The 14,290-nt window shown below is 38.4% G+C and overlaps 1 protein-coding gene across 2 annotated transcripts in view; it reads right to left on the bottom strand.

Annotated features, from left to right (window-relative positions):
- Positions 1 to 14,290, bottom strand: part of KCNH8 (potassium voltage-gated channel subfamily H member 8) — a 185,274-nt gene that overhangs the window by 121,773 nt on the left and 49,211 nt on the right. For both annotated transcript variants that reach the window (XM_033079300.1, XM_033079308.1), the window contains exon 2: positions 4,572 to 4,805. In XM_033079300.1, coding sequence (XP_032935191.1) covers positions 4,572 to 4,805 — 234 coding nt within the window. The remainder of the gene's footprint in view (positions 1 to 4,571; positions 4,806 to 14,290) is intronic.

Genomic DNA, 14,290 nt, shown 5'->3' with positions numbered 1-14,290 from the left:
ATGACAATGAAATTCTGCAGTTCATTCAACACAGAGATAATCCACTTTACAGTAATTTCACAAATACAAGCCACACTGAGTATAAGCCGCATCTCTGGGTGTTGGAAAATATTTTGTTTTATGTCCATAAATAAGCCACACCTGAGTATAAGCCGCTCTGTCGCTCGCAGCGAGGACCCGCGTGCAACAAAATTGCCAAATAGTAACAGAACGGCGGCAGGACAGGGTTTACTGGCTCGGCTCGGGCTGTGCAGGCTTGGCCCGCTTGGGGCTGCTGATGGGGCCGGGTGGCCCAGCCCGGCGCTGCAGCTCGGCGGGGCCGCTCGGGGCCAGCTGCCGCTGCCACTGGGCTCGGTCACCACGGCCCGGCGCTACCCCATGGTGGCAGGCAGGGATGGAGCCCCCCCCAAGCCCGCTGCATTGGCAGCAGGCGGGGATGGAGCACCCTGCCGCCTCCCGGAGCCGCGGCCATGGAGGCGCGGGGCCCCCGCTGCCTCCCCGGGCCACGGCAATGGCGGCATGGGGCCCCCCCGTCTCTCCCCCGGGCTGCGGCAGAGGAGGGAAGGAGAGAGCTCTCCCTCCTCTCTCCCCGTCCCCCGTGCTGCCTGCAGAGAGCCAGGCTCCACCCGTGGTGCAATAGAGTAACAATTTGTAACAATCGCGAAATGCCGACTTTGCAGCTGCTCGGCTCGGCACTCTGGCTGGCACTTCTGAGGTTGTAAATGTCAGAAAATTATTCACATATTAGCCGCTCCTGAGTATTAGCCGCATTTCCGGTTTGGGAGCCAAATCTTAGTCAAAATGGTGCGGCTTGTATTCGTGAAATTACTGTACTCAGATTCCTACCCAACTCCTTGCACACCACTCTTACTACAGTATCATCTCAGAGCAGTCTGAAATTTCCATGAAAATGCATGTGGATTGCTGGGGTTTCTTTAGTTACAGCAATCATTCCTTTAACTAAGAATTACTGAGCAGAGGTGCTATGTGAATTCTTTAATGATGGTTAAATGACTGTGAAAAGTCCATATACAAGCTTAATAAATTCATATCAAAGCTACTTGTTTAAGATGAACAGTCTAATTTAATGATACAAACAGAACAAGCTTTGAGATAAGTTTAAATCAAATTTAAAATATTGAAAAATATGACAATTAATGAATAGATGCATGTTCAGTTTTGTAACCTTGAATGTCTGCCCCAAATAACAGGACACATATGATCTGCATTTTAGACCAAATCCAGAAGACCAAACCAAGAGCAAATTATTGTATTCATACATCCATGTCCCACATAGGAATTTTTAATCATAATTTTGTACTAACTATTAAGATTTCAAGAAGTATTCTGAGGCACATCAGCCTATTCTGTGAGCTAAGAATTACCCCTGGAACTTGAAAGTGCTCATTTGGTCTTGTAGTTAAGCCTACAAAACAAGGCTGTGATAAACAGTAGACTAAAGCTAGATGGGAGTCCCCCTCTGACACCCTAAAGCCCTAACAGGGTACTGAAATGTGGCCCTGTGATAACTAGACATTGCTGGCTACTTATCTTCCACTGACTTATGTTCCTGACATTATACCAGTCCAAGCAACAATGACTTACCATATTGGATATACTGGAATGTATCCATACAATCATTTCAGGGATATTATTCCCAAAGTTCTTATGTCTTAGAATATTTTTAAAACCTTTTTCTGGACAAAGTTGAATAAGCTTAAAATAAAAGTTGAATAAGCTCAAAAATTCAATTTTTTTCTCTGAAAAAAACCCCCAAACACAACCCAAATGCTAAAACGTTTAGCTAAAAGGCTGATTTGCCCAATTTGGAACCTGTGCTTTGCAGTTCTGTTGAAAAATCAAGATTGTTTTTTAAGATAAATTTTGCTTTTATACAAGAAACCCTCATGTTATTTTAATAGCTATTCATTTCTGTTTCCCAGTGGTCCAGAAACACATGGAAATAAAAAATGTAATGGGTAGGGGAAATTTATTCCTATTCAGAAAATTCAGAGGTTTCCAGACAAATTATACAGAGGGATGTATGTAGGATGGTTTGTGGGAATTCTTTTAGCCTCAACAATTTCTCTTTATCTATTTATCTGTGATTCAGCTACTTCTCTGATAATTGACCTGCAATCTCTTTCTGCCTGTATTAATCATATCTATTATGGTTTTGAAGCACCCCTTCATAATGTAAAGGAATTACAATTTATAATTCAGGACAAAGACAATTAAATGAATGCCTTAGCTTTACTTCTTTTACTTCTTTAAATATCTTCTTACTATACCCAGTTATCACTATAGAATACTGGAAAAAAGCAGCTCTTATCCTTCCAGGTTAAAACAATTTTTCCTCTATATTCAGACATGTTTTCAAATTTGGAACTACTTTATTTGAATAACCTTCCTGAAACAATTTCAAGAAACTGTGTGAGTCTCTTTTGTACATAAAAAGCAAAACCAAACACTCTCACACACTCCCAAGCCTCCCCAAAAAGTCAAGATGAGGAAGCATTTAGCAGGATCTTACAGATTAACTTAAAACTTTCATACTGTGAAGAGCTGCAATCATGAACACAAACCAACTAAGGAACATTCTTCCTTTTTTGTTGTTAGTGAAACTGAAGCTGCCTTCTCCTAACACTCCAAACCACTTTGTTGTCATTATGCAGTTATCACTTTTAGAAAATAACTTTTTAAAGCATATAATAGTAATATTTTGAAAGGAAAATGCTTCGTTAATAAAGACAGAAGAAGAGAAAACCTATGAGAAAAACGTGGCCAACATACATGCCTACAAACTCTAGCAATATAATAAAAGAGAAAATGATAACAAACACCCAAGGATCCATTGTCTCCATGGATCACCCAGCTCCTGTTAGCCTGCTTGAAATCCTATCATTATTGCAGACTTGGTGTCACCTATTTGAAGATCACATGAATGTGGCAATAGGAATACATGGAGTAAGTACACTGAGGAGCCTGATATAAATGAAAGAATCTGGGAAGTGTGCAGCATGGGTTGCTGCCTTCTGTGCCTCATGTGTCTTGACTATGAAATTGCCCTTATAAATGCCTCACCACAGGAGTCAAAGCTTTGCTGGTGCAACTTGGAATTTCCTGTAGTCTCTGGGGTTGCTTAATGCCTGGAAATTTTCTTTATGTGACAATACATAATTGAATATAAGTTTTTCACTTTTTGAAAATTGTTATTATTGTGTTTATGTATAGCAGCTGTTAAGAAGAAATCACTTGGCTCATTCATATATCCACATATATATAAGAATTTTACTGATGGCATTGAAGAATTTATGTAGCTTATTTTGTGGTGAATATTTTCATTACAGTTTCAGCAATAAGAGGTAAAAACTTCAGTATAAGAAAAAGCAGAAAAAACAGCATAATACTGACTGCAAATAACAGTCTCACAGTGCAGTTTAGTACCCTGAATTTCTTCAATGCAGCTTTGTAACATATTTATATGAAATCAATAACACCAAAATAAACATGATGTCAATGTGTACAGTAATTTCACGAATACAAGCCGCAGCAATTTGACCAAAATTTTGGTGGAAACCCGGAAGTGCGGCTAATATTCAGGGGCGGCTAATATATGAACAATATTCTAAAAGCTACCAACACGGAAATGAGAGCCCGTGGCAGCCCCAAGCCAAGCTGGAGCCCGGCCGGCGTCGGCAGAGGTGGGAAAGCCTGGCAGAGGCGGGGTCAGTGGTGCGGGGGGCGGGCGGCAGAGCCTGGGCCAGCAGGGCGGGGCAGGGGGGGCGGCACAGCCCAGGCCAGCAGGGTGGGGGAGCCCAGTAGAATCGGGGTTAGCAGTCCACTGGAGCCCAGGAGAACCGGGGCCAGCAGCGTGGGGGAGCCCGGTGGTGCAGGGGTCTGCAGTGCCGGCCAGGGCGAGCAAACGCGGCGGTGGTGCAGACGGGAGTGGGGGGGCCAGGGAGCCCGGCAGCGGTGGCACCGCCGGCAGGGCAAGCAAACGCGGCAGCAGGGCTGCTGGTGATCCCGGCAGCGGCAGCGGCAGTGGCAGCACCACCGGCAGGGCGAGCAAACGCGGCAGCGGGGTGGTGCTGACTGGAGAGGGGGGCCAGCAAGCCCGGCGGTGGCGGCAGCACCACCCGGTCGGCCCCGCCGGGCCATAGCACCGAGCTGGGCCACCCAGCCCCGTCGGCAGCCATGAGCGGGCCGAGCCTGCCTGGCCCCGCCCCGAGTCAGTAAACCCCGCTATGCCGCGATCCTGTTACTAATTGGCCAATTTGTGAAAGCTGCGCATGGATTCTCACTACGAACGAAAGTGCGGCTAATATTCGGGGTGCGGCTTATTTATTGACAAAGACAGTAACATTGTCGACACACCGTAAGTGCGGTTTATACTCCGTGCGGCTTGTATTCGTGAAACTACTGTACTTTAATGTGATTATTCAAATCTATTCTTATATGCTTGATGATAGACGCACCAAATTATTTCTTAGAAACGAGCATTATATATTATATGCATTTATGATAAGTTTCATTCTTTATGACTAACCGAACAGGAAAGAAAGACTTACCATTCTTCTTATAGAACATGATTTCTCCTTTAAATTCTATCTTTTCCTCCAATGATTTCTCAATTTGAAGAATCATCTGCTCATTTGTTTCAGCACCAAGTAAAAATTTACAGCTGCAGCTCTTCTGCATGACTTCAGTTCGTGCAAATCCAGCAAGATCACAGAAGCCATCAGAACAGTAAACAATGGGGAATCCTTTAGCCACCTGAGCATTTGCAAGGATGAAGTTACTATCTGCAGAAGAACACAAAAGTAAAATATGAATTAAAGGTTCAATTCTTCACCTCTTGACATAGTACTTTCTTTAGCATCATAATAAGGCACAGCTGGACAGACATTTGAAAGCAAAGTCCCAACTGACTGCAAACAAAGGTCTAACTTCTGGTTTCAGACATTCTGAAATTAAGCCACAGATCTAGTCCACAGATCAAATACAATAGTTCTTCTTGGCTTTGTCTCCTTATTGTCTCCTCAAGGAACACTTTTATGATAGCTGCCTCTGAGATAGATGTCAACACACTAAAACAACCTCTTGACCAAAGACTGGTGACAAATATCAAAATTTTGGAGAAATTTCAAATGTTATGTTATGCTGCCACTCAGACTACTCTGGAGTCTGAATAGGCACAGCTACATAATAAAAAAAAAAAAGCGAAAATAAATCTCCATGGTCTCAAAAAGACGATGTTGACCCATATCAGCAAACTAATTTATTATATAATTTTGCAAGAGAATCCTTAAAAGCACAGTTGAGCAACATGCCAGGCTACATGGCATTAGGGACATTCTAGACTACAGGAAATTATTTGTACTTCATTGGGAGTGGAGTTGATTTTGTTGGTGCTTTATTTTTGTTGTTGTTGTTAATTTCTTTGGGTTTTTTCCTTTGTTTTTGTTTTTGAGGAAAAAAGATTTCATCCAAAATCAGTCACCTGTCTTTTGGAACTTCACCCATAGGAAACAGGCACATCAAAGATTTACCATTCCATTATACTTAATGCTCTTCATAATTTTTCTGTGTGTTGAAGCTGTGGCTATGGTCTATGATATGTTCAAGAGTAGCATATTGACATGGATGTCAATCAGCCAAATGAGGTGTCCTAATTTGATTTCAAATCTTTGGCAAATCTAGCAATTGAACCTATTGGCAGCCTAATAGCTCTCTGAAATATTGTTGAAGACTTTGTACTTCATAACTTTATCTTCAGCCAGTGTCAACAACTCTGGTCCTTTAGAGTATTTTTCAATTATCAGAGAGAACATTTCCAGATAATATATGAACTTCCCATACAGATTTTTTGCCTATGTTTCCTTATCTTAAAGTGGGAAAAAAAAAAAAAAGATATTTTATGGGCAGAATCTGACTACATTTTGCATTGAAGGAGGAAAGACTATTTTTTGCCCATTGCTCATTAAGGAAATCTTATAGTTTGCTAGCAGGAGCTTGGGAGCAGTCTAGTCCCTAGACAGATACCCCTCATTTTTCAGACTTATGTGAAAGTGAATTCATGTGTATGTATTAAGGGGAAATACTATTAACTAACCCATAATCCCTTGATAAATATTCATAAATTTAACAGGAAAGAAATGAATTATTTTAATGGAAAACTCAGGTTGATATACCTAATCCCCATACAGGGATATATTATTTATGATTGGGAAGGGAGGGACAGAATTTGTACACTAAAATAGAGGAAAAGTAAGACTGTTTTTCAGTCTGAACTGTCACAAGAGTTCTACATCAGTGAAGTCTCAACAACTTCAGCTATGTTACTCTTTAATTACCCAAGGGATAAAATACTATGTCTTATACTGCTTTCAGTATTTGAAAGACAATGGAGGTTTATTAAATGATCAATTTTCTCTCAAGATTTTCCTTCAGTTACCCACATTTTGTACAAATTTAATTACATTCTTTCAATAAATAATTGCTATGTTAAAACAACCTTTTCCCGTTTACCAAGTAATGTGTTTTTAAAATGCATTCTGGTTCAGTGCAGTGCTTGACTTAGCCTGTCATTTTTATTTGCCTAACTGGAGAATAAGTATCATTACCATTCATGCACTAACATGCTGTTCCCCCTGTCAACACAAAACTACATCCTCACACTGCCAAAAGAATTAAAATCATATGCTTGCAGTGCATGATGGAAGTGTGACAGTGCAAGACCAGCAGATCATTCCTACCAAATATACTTGCAGCTAGTAAATTAATTTACTTCTCTGCTTCTTGTTGTTTAGGATACAATTATGTGTTGCAATCACTGTGGTGGGATTTTGTTTTTCTTTTTAATTTTAATTGTTGAGAATTGTATGAAGCAGAATATGGAACACCAAAAGGACAGAAAATGTAGAGAGGATGTGCAGTAGTGTATGAATGTCATTATGAACAGGAATACACTGGAGCTCACCAGGCATACCGTGATTTTATGAAAAATGTCAGGTGACCAAACTCTATTGTCACTTACAGCAAAATAAACCCAGAATAATTAGTTTAGCATTTTAGTTAGTTTAACATTCATGGAATAAACCAGTTTATTTATAAATGCCAATCCAGTACCAGTTAGAATAACAACCAATCTTTCTCTTAATAGCAGGCGTCTGATAAGGCTTGTAAGCTTAATTTTACTGAACTTTTTCGAGTACAACAGCAAAGCATCAGGAAAATACAATCAGAATTATATTTGCTGTTCTTCTTGGGCTTGAATTTCAAACAAAACAATGAGACATGCACATATAATCCCAAACTAAGGCTGTATATAAATAATTTGTTGAAAAATTTATTGTCATAATAAAAAGGACCAAGAAACATTTTGCCCAGTAATTACATGTATCATCCAATTCTTCAGTAACATGTAAAAAGTGATTAATATTTACCTATTATATAAAGCAAATTAAAAAAAACCCCAAAAACCCATACCTTAAAATATTCTGGTTAAAAGATGTTTTTGTTCTGTAATTTATTTTTATAGCTTCAAATCTTTAATATCACTTGCTGTTACTCATGTATGTTAAACACCATAAAACATTTCAAAAAACAAGTATTGAGGGTGAAATTTCTATAATTCAGTCTTTTGTGGCATAAATAATAAATTCAGTATATAATTTAATGATCTTCAATGATAACTAGCTATATTTTAAAATCTAGAGTAAGATAAATGGCATTTCCTTTAGAATAATTTATTGGAAACTTATGAACTGGAAGACAACACATTTGCTTATTTTTGAACCTGCAGTAGGAAAGTTGCAATGAGTCATACAAACCTGTTTTTCTGTATATTTTGGTACATTTTTGTGTGTAACACTTCCATAATAATATAGAAGTTGTTGAATTATGTATTATGTTTTCAGCACATTGGCCGGAGTATTAAGTTATTTTATTGATCGTATTGGTTGATCAGGAGACAATATTAGATTACTGGTGAATATTTCTCTTTAATTTTATTTTTAGATAAGAAAATATATCCAAGCAAAATACTTGATCTATTGAGAAAGATGCAACCCTGAGCCATTGGAACAGCGGAGTAGAAGCTGCTGAAAATATGTGTAAAAAATAACAGATTTGGACTATTGAGGAATAAATCTGGTACAGGTGGCTCAGTTTGCCAACTGCTCACTGTGATGTAGATTGAACTCTGGGTGGGAGCCTGAGACAAGAGACCATGAGCTGCCAACACTTGGTTACCAAAGGGCACGAAGATGGATGATGCCAGCCAGGTACATGGACTCTGGAAGCAGGAGCAGAGGACTCAGGAGAAAGAGAGAGAATTGTGTGAGCAGAGACTGTGAGGGTATAAAATCCTTGGATCTCTTTGCTGAGGGTCCTGCCCTGGAGCACCAGCTGGGGCTCTTTCTGTGCGGCTGCACCATGAATAAATAAATGGCTTTGTGGAACGAGCCATCTGAGGCTCTGCTCTGGGAAAGCTGGGGTGGACCAGGTGGGGAAAACTGGTCTGAGTATGGGAGTGTGGGGTGTGCAGGGAGTCAAGGGAGCACCTGTGGGGTCACTGAGCCACCCATGGGGAAGGGACCTGGGTCCCAGCAGTGAAAGCGTCTGAGTTGGGAGTGTGACTGCCAGAGAGACCAGAGAATGGGCAGACTCAGAAGGTTTTTAACCATTTGACCCAAGGTTTCAGCTAAGAAATTAAGTGGTGCAAGCCTCTGCAAAATAAATTTTAAAAATTCAAATTGGATATTTGTATATTGGCTTTCAATATATGTGAGAGTTATGAGAAGGATGATTTAAAAGGGCTTTTGCTAAGATGGGAATAGAAGTCTAAACACAAAACATCCAACATTCACAAGATATTCCTTTAACAGCAAGTCAGCAGAGGTGGATGAATATGAGAGAGGTCCCTGGCTTGCCAGCACAATTTAAAAGCAGATTTCTTTCAATTGTGATTTTTTTACTTTAAGCTCATTTTCCATGAAGATCAAGTTACTTTTTCACATGGAAGTTTGAGGGAAGACTATTAGGAGCTTGCATGCCTGCCTTCATTTCAGAAGTAGAACCTACTGGAGAGGATAGGACATTGATCATTGGAAGACTCATGTGGTTTTCAGAAATGTCTGCCAGAAAAACAGAATAAAACCAGAGACAATCAAATAAGATGAACCAGAATCAGAATAACTACACCTTCACTCACAGCCTTAGCCATGTCGCCCTGTTTCAATGATGTGATACCCAAAAATCATAACTGGAAGAACAGAAATTTAGATCTTATGCCATCCTATAAAGAGAATCTTATTCAGCAAACATCCCATGATAGAGTATTAGAATTGAGATAATTAAAGAAAAAAAGCTTTATTAAATACTCTTCCTCCTAATTTATGCCCACAATTTATCTGAGTGTTTCTGGTGGCTCTGTGTTACATTTGCAGTCTGCACTCCCTTCATGAATCCCACTGTCATATTTAGAAAAGAATTACAAAAGGATTTTTGCTTTGATGCTGTGGCTATGTCTGCTATTAATCTCATCATTGTGCTTCCCCAGTTCTTTTAACAGTTCTTTTCAACCAAAGTCCAGAAGTTTTCAAGAACACCTGACTTCTTTGTAACTAAGCAAAGTAAACAACTATTTTAATTTTAAATGTTAAATTATTTAAGAATTAAAGAGGAAGAAAAAATCCTATGAAAGAAAAAATCTTTAGCAATCAAAGAAGCTGCATTAAATAAACAAGCGACTCACATAGTTACTCTAGAGATTGTAGAACAGTCCACAATTCTTCTGGATGAAAGGATTTACTACACTTAGAATTGATTCCACAGTTTGTACTCAGGCAACATAACAAGGGAAATCTCATTCCAGGTTCATGCAAATTACCGTGACGGAGAACATGACCACATTAACAGTTAAGATTACTGATTAATTGAATGATTAAAGTAGTGTGTGAAAACATTTAGCTTTATGTCAGCACGTTTAGATGCAAGTGAATTTAATTAGAGCTCAAAATCATTTGCCAGCTAGTGTCCTTTGAATCTGATTGAGACCAAGATGATTTTTGTACTGCATACACTTTAAAATGCAGACATTAAAATTCCTCTTGAAAAATCCCAGTACAATTGACTGGGTCACTAAAGCGAGGTGAAGATTTATCTACATATAAGCAAGTCAGGAAAAAAGCTGATTATACTGATACTTCCTCCCACTCTGCTCTGTAAATGAATTCATATTCCAAGGAATTTATAGTAGTACAGTGAAAGGTAAAAGTATTGCATTATAAAGTACAAGTATGGACTGATGAACAAAAGACCCATCACTGTAACCTTTATGATTGATTTAATTGGTCTACTCACTTCATGATGAGGATTCATAAAATTGGGTAATAGCTACACATTTAGAGTTTTGAATCAGCATTTGAAGTACCCAGTCCTATGGACTCAGCTGAAGGGGTGAGCTTCCATAGTTCCTGCTTGACCTGAACTGACAGGAATAATTTACAATAAGTAGAAAAGCTCTGAATTCAGCAGCTAAGAAACAAACTTTTCACTTTGTATTTGCAATAATATTTAGTCTGACAGTGAAAATGCTTTACTATATACAATATTTATAGCTACAAGAAGTGTTAATCTGCAGTGCAGTTCAGCATGGAGATATCTAAGCAAAATTTGGGCACCTGGTTGCTAAATAATTTCCCAGTTTATTGATAAACACAAGATCATAAGCCACTGTTTAACAATCTCAAGCCCAGCTTTCATTGCCATTAGTGCATCAGGTCAATACTGGAATAATGGCTGCAGCTTTCTAAGTGGCCAGTACAATTACCTATTCCTATAAGAAAGCAGACCAAAAAGCCAAGCTCTATCAGAGAGAAACAAAGTGAAAAACAAAGGCAGTAGCAAACCTCATGATGAAATGAGCGTCTGGTATCTTAGTGGGAAAAAAAATCATTTGTTCCTCCATTAGAAATCTTTGTGCAAGTTCCTATTGCTTTTACAATCTCAGTATCATTTTAATCTATACAAACTCTAAAATATAACACCGAGAAGGACTTTGTTGAAATAGTAGCACTGCTGTGACCGCTCATTTATCACAACAGAGCCCCTTTTAAAGAAACAACCAGTGCAATTGTAAAGAGTGAACTATACTAAAGGAGGAAAAAACTTTCAGCAGAGATGATATTTAAATTCTTCAAAATGAAGCCTCACTAGCAGAAGTAAATAGCTACATCTTTTCCTCAGAAGAAAATAATAATTAGTCTAAAATATATCTTTACTTCTGCTTTTATATTTACCTAGAATTACAAATTTATATACGTTGGTTGAATCAAGGTTGTTACAAAATATTTCTTTTCCCACCCTTAAGTTTTGTTGATATTGACAAAATTTTACTTTTTGTAAAAAAAAAAAACATTCTATTTGATGAACTTCATTTGTGTTATTGATTGTGCAGTGACTGCCAGTGCACAGTGCAGATGTAATTAGAAAAGCTGTATTGCAGCTGTCAAATATTTACATGCCAGTTTTATAGGAATTGAAGTGCTGCAAGAAAAACAGCATATGGCACTGGGGAAAAAAATAAATCAGAAAAACGAAGACATTAACAATCTAGAGACTCTGTAACTCATGAGTCACCAGTATGTTGTGACAATGTACAGTGTCATCCAGAAGTTACTCGCTGGGTGCTTGTTTTTCTGACAGAACTGAACCCTATATCCCTCATGAGGTAGTTCAGCTGCTATTCAGTGTATTCTGTGAGAACCCACTAAGCAGCAGGGTGCATAGGTTCACATTTCCAAGGAAAGCGTGTTGTGCAATTTCTCCAATAAAATACATGGAAATTTTAAGTTCATCCACCAGGCAGAAGAACCATTTGTGCAACCCAGCTATATTTGATTTGTTGTTTGGTTTTTTCCCCAACTGTTCCATTGATTTAAAATTCACCTGGAATTTAGAAATGGAACTGTTATAAATCAAACTAACACATGGGGTTCTCACAAGCACAAATCATATAGCCCAATGATTTAAGAGGTTGGGACCCTGACTTGCTTTCAGGTGTTCAACTGAGAAAAAGGCTTGCAGACAACACTCTTCCTGAATAGAAATATTTTCAAAGACAAGGGCCACATGATCAACAAATATTTATTTATGTGATCATGTCCATACCTTCCTGTATCATTTGTCTGAAGTAGTAATGAAATAAGGAGTTGAAACCTGTCTTATTTACAGCTGTATTAAGCACTATGTCACCTACTCAAAATTGGTGCTCAGTTTGCAGGCATACTAAATTTTCACCATTTCACAATATTTTGTGGGTTTAGTATCCTACACTTGCCTTTACTACATACATGCCTGATGAACCTGTTTTCAATGCTATTGCAGTGGATAATCCTTTGAATATTTTCACTCAATGCATGCACTGCTGATAGTGCAATATATCACCAGCCATATGTTACAGATTCTGCTAAGAGAGCTAGTGGAAGAACACAGGGAAAAAGATTTACCAGACATTATTCTTGCACAGCTGAGATGAAGAACCTAAGCTAGACATTTTGAAACCAGTGTGAAATGGCTCTGAAAGATAATGTTCCTGGCTCTTTGAATTCTAATGCTCTTTTCTTCTTGTGAGACTGTGTTAATTATGGAGTGGTAGCTCAGGGGCTTGGAAAAAGTCTTGATACCATCTATACTGGAAACAATAAACTGAATTTCTTTATAAATGTGATTATGTGGAGGTCAAGGACTATTTACTCATCATTGGGAAAGTTTCATCTTATCACTTAAAATGAAGTGGACATGGTCTGGAAGACTCAAAATATCTGGAACTTTTTGTAATAAAGGACCACATATATGAATACACAGCAAAATTTAAAGGATTTGGAAATTAGTAGATTTCATGGAAATTTTTTTCCCCTTTAAAGTGACCATGTTGGAAAAAAAAAATTGTGGATTCTATATAACCTAAATAAAAGAATGTTATTAGTAAGTACATACATTTTTTCAACACAGAAACATAGAAAGATATTAGTGCAAAGAGAGTGGAAAATTGAGGTCCTTCCACTTGCACGCTAGAAGGTATTTACTGTCCACATGTTGAGCAAAGGCAACCTTCAGCCACCGTTCCCAAGAATGAAGGAGGAGAAATTCCTCTTGCAGCCCTGGAATTGGCCATGGAAGAAGCAGACCCAGCTATGCTGTGTGGAGAGACTCCAGTGAGGCATGAATCATACACATATTACTTCTCCTCTGGTGACAGTGAGGCATTTCATATCAAGGTTCCTCACCTGAACAAAATTATGTATTCTCAGAACAAAACCAGACCCTCATCTGGGTTTTAAATTGAAGGCAAAAGGAACAGAGGTCATCCTTCCTCAGCACCATCTGCCTAATGCAGCACTTGGGCTCCACAGAGGGTGATGCAGCATCCTCAGTTTTGCATATGATTTTCATTTTCACCGGCAAGATAACCAAATGACAATGTCAAAACCAATATCTATTCAGATACCACATTTGCTATTATATTCTCTGAATAAGAAACTTTTTCCATTTTATACAAATGCTACACTACCCTGAAGTTGTTACTCAAAGAGGTTCAAAGCTGATTTTCATGTATGCTAGCCCACATACATAATTTCTGGGCTTTTCACTGTCACTTTTACAATCCCCTATCACTCCCATGACAATTTCATGACAGCTAGTGGTGAGTTTTACTGTATTGATTTCCCCCTGTATTTATTGTACTTCAATATTAAAGTGTCAGAACTTTAAGAGCAACCGTTTTGAACCTTTGTAGTTTACATGCTCAACCTCTCAATCTCTGAAATTAAAGGATAATCTTGAGTTAATTTTAATGGGAAGAAAAAGCAGACTCCCTTGTGCCTATTCCAGTGAAATGAGTTCTCTGTAAACAGCATGAATTTCTACACACAGTTTTCTCGGAGAAACAGCATTAATCTGAAATAATGCAGTGGAAAAGAAAGTCTGTTCTAAAAATTGACACAAATCATATTAAAAATGGGAAATTAAAAATATTATTTTAATATATCTATATCCATAATAATTACATATAATCATAAAAATAATTATGGAAGAAGCTGCTTGGGGAACCAGAAAGACTTGAAGTGAACACTGCCATAAGATGGTCTTCTGGAGAAAAATCTAGGTTTTGGCTGAAGAAATGTATATGATATGAAGATACAAAACATCTGGAACTTCTTTGCAATATAAATACACAATGAAATTGCCAGGGTTTTGATTACCTTGGAAGAGGAAAATACTT

Source organism: Catharus ustulatus, chromosome 1 (assembly GCF_009819885.2).
Source record: "Catharus ustulatus isolate bCatUst1 chromosome 1, bCatUst1.pri.v2, whole genome shotgun sequence".
NCBI lineage: Eukaryota > Metazoa > Chordata > Aves > Passeriformes > Turdidae > Catharus > Catharus ustulatus.
Note: the sequence above shows the minus strand (reverse complement) of the source record. Positions and strands in the feature narration are given on the sequence as shown.